This window comes from Zootoca vivipara, chromosome 1 (genome assembly GCF_965207765.1).
Source record: "Zootoca vivipara chromosome 1, rZooViv2.hap1.1, whole genome shotgun sequence".
Taxonomy (NCBI): domain Eukaryota; kingdom Metazoa; phylum Chordata; class Lepidosauria; order Squamata; family Lacertidae; genus Zootoca; species Zootoca vivipara.
In genome coordinates, this window is record NC_142582.1 from 124371841 (window position 1) to 124387827 (window position 15987).

At 46.1% G+C, this 15987-nt stretch overlaps 1 protein-coding gene and 1 long non-coding RNA gene across 3 annotated transcripts in view; one reads left to right on the forward strand and one right to left on the reverse strand.

The window, feature by feature from the left end:
- The window catches only part of NUDT14 (nudix hydrolase 14), a 52470-nt gene extending 51004 nt beyond the window's left edge, over nt 1–1466 (reverse strand). The window contains exon 1 of one of the 2 annotated variants that reach the window (XM_035104706.3): nt 1211–1466. In XM_035104706.3, coding sequence (XP_034960597.1) covers nt 1211–1339 — 129 coding nt within the window. In that variant the 5' untranslated portion in view covers nt 1340–1466. Of the gene's footprint in view, nt 1–1153 lie in introns of both variants that reach the window. The other variant, XM_035104697.3, reaches the window with a different exon arrangement.
- Nucleotides 1190–13338, forward strand: LOC148687747 (uncharacterized). The gene is made up of 4 exons (XR_015950950.1): nt 1190–1321; nt 4580–4690; nt 8134–8224; nt 12360–13338. It is a non-coding gene; the product is annotated as an uncharacterized LOC148687747 (long non-coding RNA).
- The last annotated feature ends 2649 nt before the right edge of the window (nt 13339–15987 follow it).

Below are 15987 nucleotides of genomic sequence, written 5' to 3' on the forward strand. Positions count from 1 at the left end.
TATCTGCAAGCTGCCTAGAGTCCCGCCAGGGGAAAATAAACATACAATAAGTTTTAAAGCAAAAATGGTGCCGCCTCCCCCCCCCTTTGCAGGTACGGAACTCTGCACATGCCCAGAGCCACTCAGCAGATTCGATTTATTCCATTTCTCTGCCGCTTTTCTTTCAAATGAACGCCAAAGCGGTTACAAACCATAAACAAAAACAAGCAGCGAAAATCATACAGGGGGGAAATCAAACTCCAACAAATCGTCCGTGAAACAGCTACTACAACCTATAGAACACCGTTAACAAAGCGAAAACTAAAAAATATAAAGCTGAACATCGCAATTAAAGCCAAAGTCCGAATACACGATTTGCACATCCGAGTTGATAATCTATACAGGTGAAACTCGGAAAATTAGAATATCGTCAAAAAGTGCATTTATTTCAGTAATGCAACTTATTTTTTTTTCTTTTAATTTTTACAAATGCTTTCTTTTGGAAATTCCACAGTAATAAAACAAATAGTTACAATAACACACACATACACAAAATAAACATTGCTATTACATTTCATTAATTACATTCCATTTATAATTGACCCGCCTAATGACAAATAATTACAACAAATAAAGGCTTGACATATCTTGCTTTGCATGTCATGCATCTACCTCATATATTGGTTTCACCTTTTAAGTTGCATTACTGAAATAAATGCAGTTTTTGACGATATTCTAGTTTTCCGAGTTTCACCTGTATAAAACGATACCTTGGGGTGTGGGGAGGAGGGAGCTGCTGCCCCTCTCTTTCGGCAACCAGGAACCCCCTCTGCCCTCAGCCACTAAAAAGCCCACGTCCTCTGCCCATGTGCAAAGTGCTTATTCCCCCGCCCCCCATGAAACTCAGGAACCTTATGGGGCGGAGGTGTGTGTGGGGGGGAAACAACTGTGTAACCCTCCTCCAGGCTTGAGCTCCGGCACCTCTCCAGTGGCGGGGGAGAGATAGGGGCCAAGGAGGAGGCAAGGCCGGAGCCTCCGTTTCCGAAGCGCCGGGCTTGCGTTGAAGGCGGCGGCCGGCGAGGCCTAGTCCGGGCGGAGGGAAGGCGGAAAGAAAGCGGCGGCGGCGGCGGCGGTTCCTCCTGGCTGGGCCGCAGACCGTCCTCGCCGGGCTTACCTGGCGGTAGCGGAGGCGGAAAGGCCGCAGGTACTGGGAGTGGTCGCAGGGCCCCACCTTTAAGTCCTCGATGGATTCCATGGGGGGCGAGGACGACGACGAGGAAGCAGCGCCTTCGCCTGGGAGATGCGGCCCGAGAGAGGAGCGAGGAGGAGGGAGGGAGAGAGGGTGAGCTGCCTCTCTCATATATATTTATGCCGGAGGTGTTCTGACTGGAATAGGCACCCACCCCGTGGATGCGTGTACACGAGACCTTTAAATCACGCACACAGCTTCTCTCTCTCTCCCGACCCCCCCCCCGAAATCCTGGAAACCCTCCCCCCCACACACAAAAACTACAGTTCCCAGCACCCTTCACAAACTACACGCGCCGTCGCAGAAAGAGATCAGAGCGCTTGGCATCATGTATGGCAAGTCCCCGTTTTCTCCGGGAGGCTTCCCCCCAGCTGAATTATTTGCAGCTTGAGAGAGCATAAAACGCTCTTCTAGGTAACCTTCGTGAAATAATAATAACAATAATAATAATTTATTATTTATACCCCAGCCACTCTGGGCGACTCCCAACAGAATATAATAAACACAGCATATCAGCTCCATGCTGCAGATAATATAATAATAATAATAATAATAATAAATTAATAATAATAATAACTTATTATTTATACCCCGCCCATTTGGCTGGGTCTCCCCAGCCACTCTGGGCGGCTTCCAACAGAAAAATAAAACACAATAATCTATTAAACATTAAAAGCCTCCCTGAACAGGGCTGCCTTCAGATGTCTTCTAAAAGTCTGTTAGTTGTTTCCCTCTTTGACATCTGTTGGGAGGGCATTCCACAGGGTAGGCGCCACCACCGAGAAGGCCCTCTGCCTGGTTCCCTGCAACTTGGCTTCTCGCAACGAGGGAACCGCCAGAAGGACCTCGGTGCTGGACCTCAGTGTCTGGGCAGAACGATGGAGGTGGAGACACTCCTTCATGTATACTGGACCGAGGCCATTTAGGGCTTTAATTTAAGCACCAACACTTTGAATTGCGCTCGGAAACGTACTGGGAGCCAATGTAGATCTTTCAAGACAAGAGGCAAGTAGGCGAGCCTCAGAACATCTAGTGAGCATATCACAGGTGAAGCTTGACAGGTACCATATATTGACAGGTGCCATAAAGGTTGTTTGTTTGTCTGCAACCTACTGTAGAGGCTTTCAACCTTTTTGGGGTCCACGGCTCCTTTGACCAACTACCTTCTGTCTGCGGCACCCCGTGGGGCTCAGGAGCCCAGTTAGGTCACCCCTTGCCTGCAACCCCTCACCCCTTTTCGAACACCCTCCCTTGAGGAGAGTTCCCTCCGCCTCCTCCCTTCTCCTTGGGAGTCTTCTGGGCAGCTGCTGCTGCTGCCGCCGCCCCAATCTCTGAGCTGACCCCCCTGCCCCAAAGAGAGGTGCCTCCTCACGCTGCCCCACAGGGGCCTGGGAAGCACACACCCACACCCACCCCCGGCCATCCCCAGAGGCACTATTCACCTGCTGGATGTTAGCCAGGGCTGCTGCAACGAACAACTGTGCAAGCCTTTGGGAGGCAGAGACGCGAGAGGGCATTAGAGGAGGGAGGGAAGGAAAGGGGGACAGAGGCCAGTGTTGCCCGTGGCATCCCTGATCATCATTCAAGGCACCCCAGGGTGCTACGGCACATTGGTTGAAGACCACCGCCCTACTGTGTTTGAGGTAGAAATGTGGTAGTTATTGTGGTCAGGGTCTGGGTGTATTCCATTCATTTAAAATTATGCACCAAGAATAGCTGGGTTCTGCAGCCATTCTCCTCCCTTGGAGGTTTTGGAGCAGAGGTTGGATGGCTATCTGTCATGGATGCTTCGGCCGAGATTCCTTCATTGCAGGGGGTTGGACTAGATGACCCTCGGGGGTCACTTCCAATTCTGTGATTCTAAATTGAGTAAATTTAACCATTTCCCATAACTTCCTCTGTTGCACAACGTCACTTGTTTATTTGTTTGATTATTTGCCTGCCCCTTACCGCAAGATCCCAGGGCAGGTTGCAGCAATTTAAATATTGAAATAAGTTTTGAAGGGGTACAATCAACCAAGAGAAATGGGTGGGCCCCCCAAAATATCTCTTTCAGGGGGTCAAAGGCCAGGGTGTAAAGAGGTACCCTCTTCATCGTATGACAGAAACTACATAACAAAAGTGCCAGGCACACCTAGGTGGCGAGGGGTTTCCACCAGGGCCGTCTTGAGCAGATCGCGCGCCCTGGTGCTGAGGGGCGGAGATCACTCCGCCGCCCGCCCCGCCCTTGCAGGGCGCAATTGGTTTCCGCCCAGCTTACCAGCCCCCTGCCGTGGTGCACTGCGCCACCAGGGGGCTATGTAGAGCTGGCCCTGGTTTCCACAACTGGAATCCTCTTCTGGAACCATGTCCAGCTAGTTGTTTCCTAGAGCCAGTAACCTAACGAAGAGACTAATTTGTCCGCTTCAGCTGCTTTTCTTTCTACAAATCCCCACCTTTCCAAAATAAAACCATGGTTTAGGAGGAGAGCTACATTCATTCTGCTGCACCTTTGTCCCACCCAAATCCTATACAGTAACAGTATTTTGTGGACAATGGTGGTATTTTTGAGATTCCTCCGTGTCTGTTAGCCAAAGTGCTGCCTTTCCCCCACGAACCCCAGACTGTATCGCTGCCCATATATTGCCCGGGTCAGGGGGCAGAAGAATCGTGACCACACTGGGCCTTTCCGCTTAAAGGAGCCATAGAATCAGTCAGTGCCTCCATGATGACTTAACATTTCATGCTGTGTTCCTCCTCTCGCAACCCATGGTTTGAGAATCTCTGCCCTAACCTATGACTTGACAAGCCGCAGGTGGCTTTTAAAAAAGGAAAAGAATAGGCATTAAATCTTCTGTTGCATGTGATAATTATGTTTATATATGGGTAACCGGGTGCCTCGCTTGTAATCTCGGAGGTGAATCTTTAACTAAGACCTGAAATGCCAATTAGATGATGTCACTATCACATTAAAAGGCAAAGCAGCAGATGGCCGGAATTTCAGAACAATGTTTTAGTACAATCGATACATTCGCTTAAGTAGTGATTAGCAAACAATTACGTTTGTGTTCATCAGTCTCGCTGTTGCCTAGAAAGTGAATACAAACCAGAGACGAAATGACTGTAACAAATCTGGAACTCCTGTTCGCGAATCTAATGCTCCCTATCAAGTGTTAGAGAGACGTTTTCCTTACTGGCAGCCAAGTATCAGGAAAGTCAACCAGGCTATCCGATCCACAGATGAAGAGGTGGCTGTTTTTTGGTTTTTTTTAAAAAAGACACATAAAGGGATTATATTTTATTTTATTTTTTAGCAAAATGAGGATAATAGTAGAAGAACTGTAATAAAAAATTCTGTTTCATTTTTGCCAGGGTTGTTTGTTGTTTGTTGCTTCCGTTCCAGGTGTTGGAAGCATGAGCTATTCAACGAAAGGATATTTTGTAATCCATAGGAAGGACATTAATTACCCTGCATTTCACATTGTGAGTAATCTGAAAATATTTAGGCAATGCTACCGGATATAGTGCCCTTTGAATGAGAGAACACTGGAGAGGAAGACCCATAGATGTCTCACAGTATCTGCTTTATTTACCTACACTGAGATGAAAGGTAACCCCCTTTAGAGTTTAGAGATGTAGTGAAAGGGCTTTAGGCTCACCTTCTCTCTCCTCAGATTCCTTTCTCCCTCGTTTCCTCATTTGAACAATCGGCAGTTTGCCATGTTGTCTTGAGTACAGGGCTTTGCTTTGCTTTGCTTCCAAACCAGAACTGAAATCCAGAAGAATTCAAACAGTGGTTTCTGATTCTTCTTTGGAGGCAAGCAGTGGTTAGCCCTATCCGAGCATCTCAACACCCTGTGGCTTGCTCAAACCAGAAATGGGGGCAATTAGAACCTAGGAAGGTGCCTTATACCAATTCATACCATTCGTTCGTCTCGCTCAGTATTGTCTACTCTAACTGGTAAGGGTGGCAGAGCTGGTGCCGACTAAAATGACAGCTTAATCCTTTAGCTCTTCTCCTGATCCAGCAGAATGATAAAATAAAACCAGCTAAACCAAAAGAAAATAGAGCAAAAACAAGTGGACCTGTTCTAGGACATGCAAGGTACTCATTTAAAATCTAAAGAAAGGAGTCTGGATACATATTTTTTAAGCTAAAGAACGGATGGGCTGTGGTTGCTTCACAGAAAGTTTTCAGACAGTGACCTAACAATGGCACTCAAAATACAGAAGCAGTCAATCAATCAATTTATAGTGCATAGCCAAAGGCCTTTACAATGTACCGCAGAGGGCAAGGCAAGGCTTTCCTCTGGAATCGCACGACATACCCTATAAAAAGTTTACAGCATAACATTTTTAAAATAGAGAGCATTGGCATATCCAGAACTGAGCTTCTTAGCTGTCAGAACAAATTTGGTTTACAGGTGTGTAATTTGGAGATCTTTATCAGCTAGGACCTTGACTGTCACCTCCTGGGGGGGGGGATCGGCCTGAGAGACAGTCAAGAACAGGTGATAAAAAAATATTCTCTGGGCATTGGGTATAAGGGGCAAAGCAGCAGGTAAACAGAAGCAGCAGTCAAAAGATAGCCCAGAGGTTGTCTTTGAGGCTTCCGGGTTCAGCGCCAGCGTCGATCGGCGGGGCTTCGTCTCGTCTCCGAGACGGCCCGTCTCTGCTAGGAGTGGGGAGGGCAGCGAGAGCGACGCTGCGCCCCTTAGAACCTCGGGAAGGGCGTCCCGAGGGCAATTTGCTCGGCACAGACCCAATCCGGACTCCCCAACTCTTCGGCTAGCTCTAATAAGAGCTCCGGAGTGAGGAGGGTAGAAGTCGCGGGGGCCATTTTGAGCGGCAACGTTATTCTAGCAGGGAGAAGCTTCAAGCCGAAGGCGGAGAGCGCTGGATTCTTCCGAAAATAAAACGATTGGAAAAGACTGTAAGTAACCTCATGATTTGGATTATTATAAAACAATTTGGATCTGGGAGAGAGGGGAGAAAAGAGGAAGCCACCCCCCCCCCACGGCAACAAAGGAGACAGTAAATAGAAACCCGAAGCCATAAACAGAAGATTTACAATTCAAAGGATCCCTCAAAGGCATCAAAGAGAATCTCCCCTTTGATGCAGGGTGAAAAGGGGAGAGAGACTGCGGTTTATGACCGCCCTGCAATAAGAGGTACAGCTTAAGAAAAAACCTTTCCACTCGGGAGCCGGCAGCCCAGACAACCCAGTGAGTTGTCAGGATTTATAAGTCAAATTTTACTTCACTTTGTATTTCTGGACTTTGTGGAATTTCTTTTTTGGCTTAAGTGTTTGTGAAATGTGAGTTCGAACTTTATTGTCAATAAGACTTGAAGAATGCAGCCAGCTTGTTAAAATGGAGTCGAAAAATAAACTGTGATCATATTCCACCCCACGTGACAAGTTTTGACCTTGGCAGGACTGAAATATGTCAATAAAAAAGTGTTCCCCTGAGTTCCAGCGGTCTGTTTTGACCTTAATGTGGGAAACAAGAATAGAGTTATGTCAAGAGGAGACACGACGGCAAGAGTTACAGGAAAAATTCCAGGAGGTGATGGCGGAATATGATTTTTTAGGAGATGAAGCTTTTGACACTGAAAAAGATGAATGTGAGAATGACAATGATGGGGAAGGAAAAGAAGAAGATGAGGATTGTGATGATTCAACACAAAATGAAGCACACCACGAAAAAAATGATGACTCTACTCTACAAAAAGTTGGATGGAGTGCCCTGCTTTTGAGGGAGGCACGATTGGTATCATTGGAACTCCAGAACGCCCACAGGGAAGAAGGAAAAAATATGCAGAGAAGAGAAGAAATTCAGGGGTCCTGTATGGTGGCCTGGATGACAAAAGACTGTAAACAGGGGGTGGGGTGAAGGGAAAGTGATGTTGTGATTAAGGATGGATTAACAGGTTTATAACTGGTCTGCTGATTTTGGAATTTGCTGGATTGGGGGGGGAAGCCGGCAATCGGGGATGTAAGGTTAAATTGAGAATAGTTATAGTTTTAAAAGTGAATGGATTTTGGAAAATGTGAAAATATGGAGGCTTATAGAGGGAGAAAAAACAAAAAATTAGGCACGGGAAGAGAAAATGGGAGTTTGATTTCTCAGTGATTTGAATATTAGATGAAAATGTTAACAATTGATTTATAAGTTGTATAAGATGCAAAGGTGTATTTTTATAAAGTAAGAAACTGTTGCAGATGATAAAAAAGGGATGAAAACCGGGGAAGGGGGGGGGAGGGGAAGCCCACAAAATATGGTTTTACAACTATGAATGCAAGAAAATTTTTTTGTTTTGTATTGTTTTTTCTTTTTTCTTTTTTCGCCCTTTCTTTTTTTTCCCCCCTTTTTTCCTATTTCTATTTTTCTCTTTTTTTTTTTTCTTGGTATGATAATAGATGGTTGGATGGATGTCCTCCTGCGTACTGCCCTGGTTTGCTGGAGCTCCCTGGTGGCAGGGGGGGGCTTTGGGGTCAGGGGAGGGGGGGGAGGACAGAAACCCAAGCATAAAATGGACCATCTCTGACTGTTCACATACATGGGATACTTCTGTGGCAGGGGAGGACCCATGTGGGTGGGTAGGAAGGAGGTGGAAAAGGGGTTTAAGTATGTACCTTTTTTTTTTTTGCTTTTTTGTATTTTGTAAAATTAATAAAAAGTATGTTCAAAAAAAAAACAGAGGTTGTCTTTGAGATCAGTTTACAGATATCTCGATTAAAACAGGATCTCAAAATAGAAATTAAAGATGAATTTTCTGAAGCAATAGAACGTTTGGAAGGAAAAGTGACATAACTGACAGGAAAGATAGAAGGAGTAACTAAGACAGCTTCTGAAGCGTTTGATATGTGCAAGAATTCTAAAAAAGACTTGGGGGGGGGGTGGAATAGGCTGTCTTTTCAATAGATGCCTACCTCCAGGAGCTGGAAAAACAGATATTGCAGACCAAATCTAAGGGCTCGACGAGTGGAAGGAGGTCTGAAGAAACAAGGTACAGGTAGGTAGCCGCGTTGGTCTGCCGTAGTCGAAACAAAATAATAATAATAAATCCTTCCAGTAGCGCCTTAGAGACCTACTAAGTCTGTTATTGATATGAGCTTTCGTGTGCATGCACACTTCTTCAGATACCAGAAACAAGGTTATGGCGATATTGCAGATGAGTTATCTAAATAATTTCCTGAAATTGGTCTCGCCACAGACCGAACTGAATGCACCCATAGTGCCCCACCCCCAAGCCTAAAGAAGGAATTCTCCACACAGACCTGAAGTTTGCTTTAAAGTACTCTCTCTGTCTAACTCAACACTGGTATGGCAATTCCTTTTTGTAAAAGACATTTCCCCTGTGAAACTATGCATCTGCCATTCAACGCCGACAAAATTTCCCTTCTCCCCATAATTGCACAAATTTCCCTTCCCTTGAAGCAGTGTGGATGTACCAGAGGGACGTCAATGGAAAGGTAAAAGAAACTCCCCTTTGCTCCCAAGTCTCATATGGGGCGGGGAGTGCCTCTGAAGACTGGCTCTTTCTTCCCATTTGTTCAAGTATGGCAGTGAATTATAGGTATTTGCTATTTTCCTTCTTGTTAGGTCAAGGTTAGGGTCTCCTAATCCAGGCAGATTTCTCTTCTCCCTGTCCTGCAAAACAACACAAGGTGTTGATGGGTCACCCGCCCTTGCAGCTGGCTTAGGCATGGGGGATAGTTAAAACACAGCTCACTCTCGGATTTCAGTGGCACATGAAGCAGGTCTTTACACCCCAGAGTTATCTGGGTTTTGTGCAGTCTTAACACAGGTCTGCGCAACCTGTGATTCACCAAGAGGCATGATAACAGCCAGCCATGTGTTGTTGCTTGCTTGGCAATCTCCTCTTTCGTTGCTGTTGTAAGAAGGTGACAGGAAAAGAAGTGTGTGTAATAATAATAATAATAATAATAATAATAATAATAATAATAATAGTACTGTAATAATAATGTAACCTGTTCATCTGGCTGGGTTGCCAACATACGTAGTTCACCAACATACGGGGCTGCTTTTGGCACGGAGGGTCACAGTCTCTCCTTAATAAGAGAAACACTCCCTGCTCCCAACAATGCAAAGTTTCACTCTTGCCTCTGTGTAATGAAAAACTGAGTGACTTCTCTAACTGTACTGGATTCCTGCCAGGGAGGGCTAGCACAATCACCCACCCCAGCCAACAAAGGGGTACCTGCGTCTCCGTCCACTACATGAGAAACAAAAATGCAACTGGTGAAACTTTTCCCAGCGTGAAGGTGGGGGCAATTGCCTGATAATCATTTGTTAGAAGCCCCAGGGGCCAAATGCAGCCCCTCCACTCTCTCTCTCTCTGGGGCCCCTGGGACTCTTCCCAAGCCAGTCCCCCCTGAAATTAGTAGACGCGATTAACTTAGGTCCATTCATTTCAGTGAGCCTACTTTGAGTAGGACCAGGCGTGACTACAACCCAGGGTGTGTGCAAGTGTGTGACATTTTCTGTGCTTGGATCGATTTGCGTCCAGCTCTGCACACCTCTGGCATGATGCGGCCCCCCGAAGGTTGGCGAGAATGGAATGCGGCCCCTGGGTTCCTCACTCCCAGCCAAAAAGATTGAGATTGCTTCTCTCTCTCTCTCTGTCCACATAAGCTGCCACTGTGCAGTGCTGTGTTCAGCCAAAGCCAGAGTGTCATCCTGCCGAGTAGCAGTGTTTGTTTTAACTCCTGTTGGCTTTGGAGGCTGGCTGCTGCCCTTTCTCTCAGCCCTGCTCCTGGGCCTGGCAGCTGTGGGGGGGGGGGGCAGAGCACACCCTCCTGGCTGCACCTGTGTGAGCGTGTGGAGCCAGTGAGTCAGTCCTCCTCCTCCTCTGCCTGCCCAGCCCAGCCCATCTGCTCAGGCAGCAGCCCGGTGTTTACCTTGGACACACAGGAATGTCCCTTGCAGCGCTTCTCCCTTCCGCTACTGCAGCTTTTCACCAGAGCTGCCTGAATCATTCCTTCCCTGTTCCAGCTCAAGGCACGCTTCCTAAAGGGGTAAAAACAACAACAGCCACCATTGCCTGTAGGACTTACTGTTTAACTCCAAAAGTCACCCAGGGACAACCTTTGCAGAGATGGCAACCTCCTTTGGGTCGTACTCAGCAAACTCAAGTTATAACTAACCTAAAACTCTTGCTTTCAATGGGTCAGATTCAAACACCAGAGGAGACCCGTCGGGTTGCATCCAAAGTAGCACGACACAAACGTTCTGCTAGTGCAAGGGTTTCTGTTTGCACGGCAGAGCCTCCCCCCCTCTTTCCCCCTCACCACATGCCCCCCCAAAACTGTTCTTGGATTTCCCCTGACCCACTGGAGCAGATTGGGGGAGGGTGTTGGGTGCACGAAGGAGTGGAGATGGGGGCAAGTTCCATTGCACCAGGGGAAATCCTTGGACTTGGAGTCATAGAATCATAGAAGAGTTAGGAGGGGCTCTAAGGGTCCTCTAATCCAACCCCCTGCCATGCAGGGATCTCAGCTAAAGCATCCATGAAAAGATGGGACACATTAGTCCAGGCATCCCCAAACTGAGGCCCTCCAGATGTTTTGGCCTACAACTCCCATGATCCCTAGCTAACAGGTCCAGTGGTCAGGGAAGATGGGAATTGTAGTCCAAAACATCTGGAGGGACGAAGTTTGGGGATGCCTGCATTAGTCAAATACCACCATTGAAATGAATAGATATTACTAAATTAGACCCAGTCATTTCCTTAGTTCTGCTCCGAGTAGAATCTGGTTAGATGCCACCTTTTGCCTGCATGGCAGTCACTCAGATCGGAACCCCTGTTTTTTTTTAACCTTGTGCTTACAATAAGCCACCCTGATATCTGTGGAAAACTCTCAAGCAGGGCTGCCTGGGCACTGGAGCGTCTCCCCTCCTGCCATTTCCAACAGCTGGTATTCAGAAGGATTGCTGCCTTCGACCATGGAGGAAGAGCATAGCCCTTGTAGTTAGTAGCCATTGATAGCCGTCTCCTCCGTGAATCTTGTCTAATTCTCTTTTAAAACCATCCAAGTTGGTGGCCATCAGTGCCAACTTCTTAATATCCTCAAAATGAACCCATATTCCGCAGGGGGAAATTGCTCTGGCTGTTGGAGGCCCAACAGCTGGCTGGAACTGTTGGAAGTTAGAATCCAATGGTATCTGGAGGGCCACAGTTGCAAGACAGGCAGGAGCCAACTGGTGAAGCTTTTCCTATCCTGTGGGAACTCAGGTGTCCCTGCAAGTTCTTGCAAGAGCACCCCAGAGTTGGCACGCTGAGCGACCCTTGCCCCCCAAGCAAGGTAGAGAGCTTAAAAACTTTTCGCACAGGGTCCGCTTGAGTTATCAACTGTATTTGCTACCAGAAGGACTGACTGGTGATGCTTTGATATGCATAGATTACAAATGTACTAACCATGGATGCAATCCTTTGCATAGGGTTGTATTTTAACAACTGTGGCCTGAATACGTCCCACTGTACAGTTTTGTTTAAATAACTTATGTGTAAAGTAAGGCAACTTCTGATTGTAATTTGTTTTTTAAACAATTTTTAATGCTATATTTTACATTCTTGTGACCTGCCCCGGGTTTTCATAGTGGAGGGCAGATAATAAATAATATATGATGGAATGTAATATTATTAATAATAGCAACAACAGTTTTGCTGCACGGGTTTAAGTTTATTTATACTGAGTGTCATGAGAAAAATCTCGTTGGTGCCCATATGCAGATTTAAACCTATAAAACCTGTTCAGCCGCAGAGAACAGTTGTTTTGCTTCATTAAAATGTGGATGGGAACTAACACACAAACATGTCATGCACTATTGGCATGGGAGTTAATTTTTGGTGCTAGGCAATTTGATTAAAATTGTGTCCTTGGTAGTCCATGGTGCCTCCTGTATCCTGCCATTGTGTTCATGTATAAAAGAATGAGGTCTGCCCTTTCCCATAAGAATATAGCCACATTCTTTTTTCAAGTAAAGCCAAATGAAGGAGAGCTGCTGAGTGCAGGGAGTGGTGTGTGTGTGTGTGTGTGTGTGTGTGTGTGTTTGAGGACAGGGACATTCACAGGGAAACCAAAATGTTTCTTTACAAAGCTATTGTACTACCAACCTTACTGTAGGCTTCTGAAACATGGACCACTTACAAACTCCATCTCCAACTTCTCGAAAGATTCCATCAATGGTGTTGCTGAAAAATCTTACACATCACTTGGGAAGACAGGTGAACTAATATTAGTGTACTGGATGAAGCAAAGATCACCAGTGTTGGAGCAATGATTCTTCAACATCAACTTCGTTGGACTGGTCATGTTGTGCGGATGCCTGATGATCGTCTTCCAAAGCAGCTACTCTATTCCGAACTTAAAAATGGAAAGCGTAATGCTGGTGGTCAACAAAAGAGGTTTAAAGACTGTCTCAAGGCAAATCTTAAAAAATGTAGTATAAACACTGACAACTGGGAAACACTGGCCTGCGAGCGCTCCAGTTGGAGAACAGCCTTTACCAAAGGTGTCATGGACTTCGAAGGCACTCAAACTCAGGACGCAAGGGAGAATCGTGCTAGGAGGAAGGCACGCTTGGCAAATCCACACCGTAATCAACTCCCGCCCGGGAACCAATGTCCCCACTGTGGAAGGACGTGTGGATCCAGAATTGGCCTCCACAGTCACATACAGACTCATTGTTAAAACCGTGTTTATGGAAGACAATCTTACTTGGCTACGAGTGATCGCCAAATAAGAAGTGTGTGTGTGTGTGTGTCATGAATTTGAAACATTTTGCAAATCTTTAAGTTGATATTTATTGCTCTAGTGATTGGTTGTTAAAATGAAACAGTTCTTATCCACCCCCACCCCCCAAATCTGGGTTGTAGCCAATTTACTCAGAGTTAGCCTGTTGGAATCAATGGACATGCCCAATTTTGGCTCATCGCTTTCAATGTGTCTACTCTGAGTAAAACTTAGTTGGCTGTAACCCATGGTCTGTGTCAGCAAAATGAGAAAAAAGTGACTTGAGACTGGGAGGTCCTGCACAGATTTCTCATTAAAGTGACTACTGATTTCAAACACCAACAACCCCCCCCCCCCCGGGCCAGCATAACAACATTTGCCTGATACATTTTAAAAAATCACTGCAGTGCAGTAAACAAACCCTGATGTTAAGTGGTTAATTTATAAACTGAAATATCACTGTAATAAAAAAACTCACTTCCTTTGATCTTGCAGTTACAAAATAATTAAAGTATTAAATTGCACATTAGACCTCCAAACGCTGGCAGATGTGAAGCTTCTCGAGAGTGGGATGCGGGAATGACTGAAAGGCAAGTTGAAAGACAGTTTAGTTTTAATTACCCAGAAATTTAATTCCTTTCTTAATTTCAAAGATATCTTAAATAAAAAGGCAGCGTTATCTAACATCAAATTTGTTACATTAGATATAAGAGCAGCGAAAAATCCCCAGATCTCTCTTCCTACACACTTCTCACTGCTTGCAAATTACAGTGGTACCTCGGTTTACAAACACAATTGGTTCCGGAAGTCTGTACTTAACCTAAAGCATACTTAACGTGAAGCGAACTTTCCCATTGAAAGTAATGGAAAGGGGATTAATCCGTTCCAGACAGGTCTGCAGCGTACTTAAACTGAAAACACTCAAACCGGGGCGTACTTAAACCGAGGTGTGACTGTATTGGAAAGAGTTGCAGGGAGGGACTTTAAAATTAACATGTGTTCAGTTCCCATTTTAAAATAGGAGAATTCGTGTGTGTGTGTGTCCAATGCCTTGAATTGTGCTTGGCCAATGGGCTATTCCCTTTAGCTAAGACAGGCAGTAATTCTCTCTGAAGGATTAAAGTAAAAATGGTATCTCTTAGTTTAAATAGAATGCAAACCATGTTCCTCAGTTTCCTTGGGAAGACTGGTCTGGGAGCTGCCATTTTAATTTCCCACAATGCATCTAGTCTAGCATCACTCCAAGGCCTTGTGGGGAATTTAAATGGCAGCCGACCACCACTAAATAACCCCCCACCCACCCAATGACCCAGCTCTGCCTCAGAGACTTGGAGGCCTATCACAATCTAATGTCTATCAGAGCTGAGGCAGTGTTAGGCCCAAACTCTTGGCAAATCCCAGAGTTGCTTAGATCAGGGACAGGGGATTTGTGGTCCCCCAGATGTTGTTGGACTACAACTCCCATCATCTCTGATCCCTGGCCCTGCTGGACAGGGCTGATGGGAGTTGGAGTTCAGCACAGGTTCCCCATCCAGTGACTCTTCTATGAGCCTGCTCTGAAGGATGTCCGTCTGACTGGTCACTTGGCAGTGCCTTCCCTTGGCCAGAGCTAGATGAGCGTGTTGCACACAGAAGGGCTAGTCAGGCTTTGGTTAGGGATCTGCCCACATGTCAAACAATATTTGGGGGGTCGGTGGGGAGTAGGGCAGACCTCTCCACCTTTGGCAGCTGGGGTAAAAAGACAGGAAAAAGCACTAAAGCGTACAGAACCCAGTGTGCCCACGTGGGTGCAAATCACCCCCTCCTGAGCCGTCAGATCAATCATTTAGTGAGTGAAGAGGGGATGCTAAGCTCCTTCCTCAACTGATCGGCCATGGGGGGTGTCTGTGTGTGTGCCCTGCATGTGCATCATACTTGTGCGTTGTTTGTTTGTTTACATATATACCGGTAATGCTTCATGCTAAAATAGGTGTCTAAGCAGTTTACAGGTACAAAAGCCAATTGCGCAATCATTAAACATAAATACCTGCAATTAAAACGGCGCACCCCTATGAAACAGGAGACTCAAGTTGAGAGGTCAAGGGAAGGCCTGTGCAAACTTAAATTTGAATGTCTCTGTGTGTTTGTATTGGGCTTTTGCTGGGAGCTGGGTATGTTTAGCCTGGAGAAGAGAACGTTAAGGGGTGAATCAACCTTGTGGTTGGAAGAGACCACAAGGGCCATCCAGTCCAACCCCCTGCCAAGCGTGATAGCCATGTTCAAATATATGAAAGAATGTCATACGGAGGAGGGAGAAAGATTGTTTTCTGCTGCTCCAGAGAAGCGGACACGGAGCAATGGATTCAAACCTCAAGAAAGAAGATTCCACCTAAACATTAGGAAGAACTTCCTGACAGTAAGAGCTGTTCGGCAGTGGAATTTGCTACCAAGGAGTGTGGTGGACTCTCCTTCTTTGGAGGTCTTTAAGCAGAGGCTTGACAGGCATATGTCAAGAATGCTTTGATGGTGTTTCCTGCTTGGCAGGGTGTTGGACTGGATGGCCTTTGTGGTCTCTTCCAACTCTATGGTTCTATGCCCATGCCCGATGCTAGCCAGGACTAGCCAAAAGTGGGCCGAAAAGATTTAGTCACTTCTGCTGTACAGCTGAATCTTCGCCTCAAGTTCTGCTGGAGGTGTAAGTCCTGGCAGAAGAAGTATTCCACTATGCATCTCCACTATGCCACACCAGCAGTTTAAAGCTGGTGTCCAAGGTTTGCTGCGTGTCGCCACCCCACCCCTTTCATTATTCCCTCCTCGGTACAATGGCATGTGCAACAATAGGCTGTAAATTTCTCCACGCAGGACTAAGCACTCTGTGCTGTAAACAGGAGACTCTTTAAGCGGGAAACAATAAGGGGTTTCTTGGAAAACACATACTATGTGCAGAAGCGCAGCCCTCCAGTTAACAGTAAACGCGTTTTTACGAGTCTCCATCGGGACCTCTGGAACTTTGGGGAGGGGGGGCGTTGCTTAAAGCAGT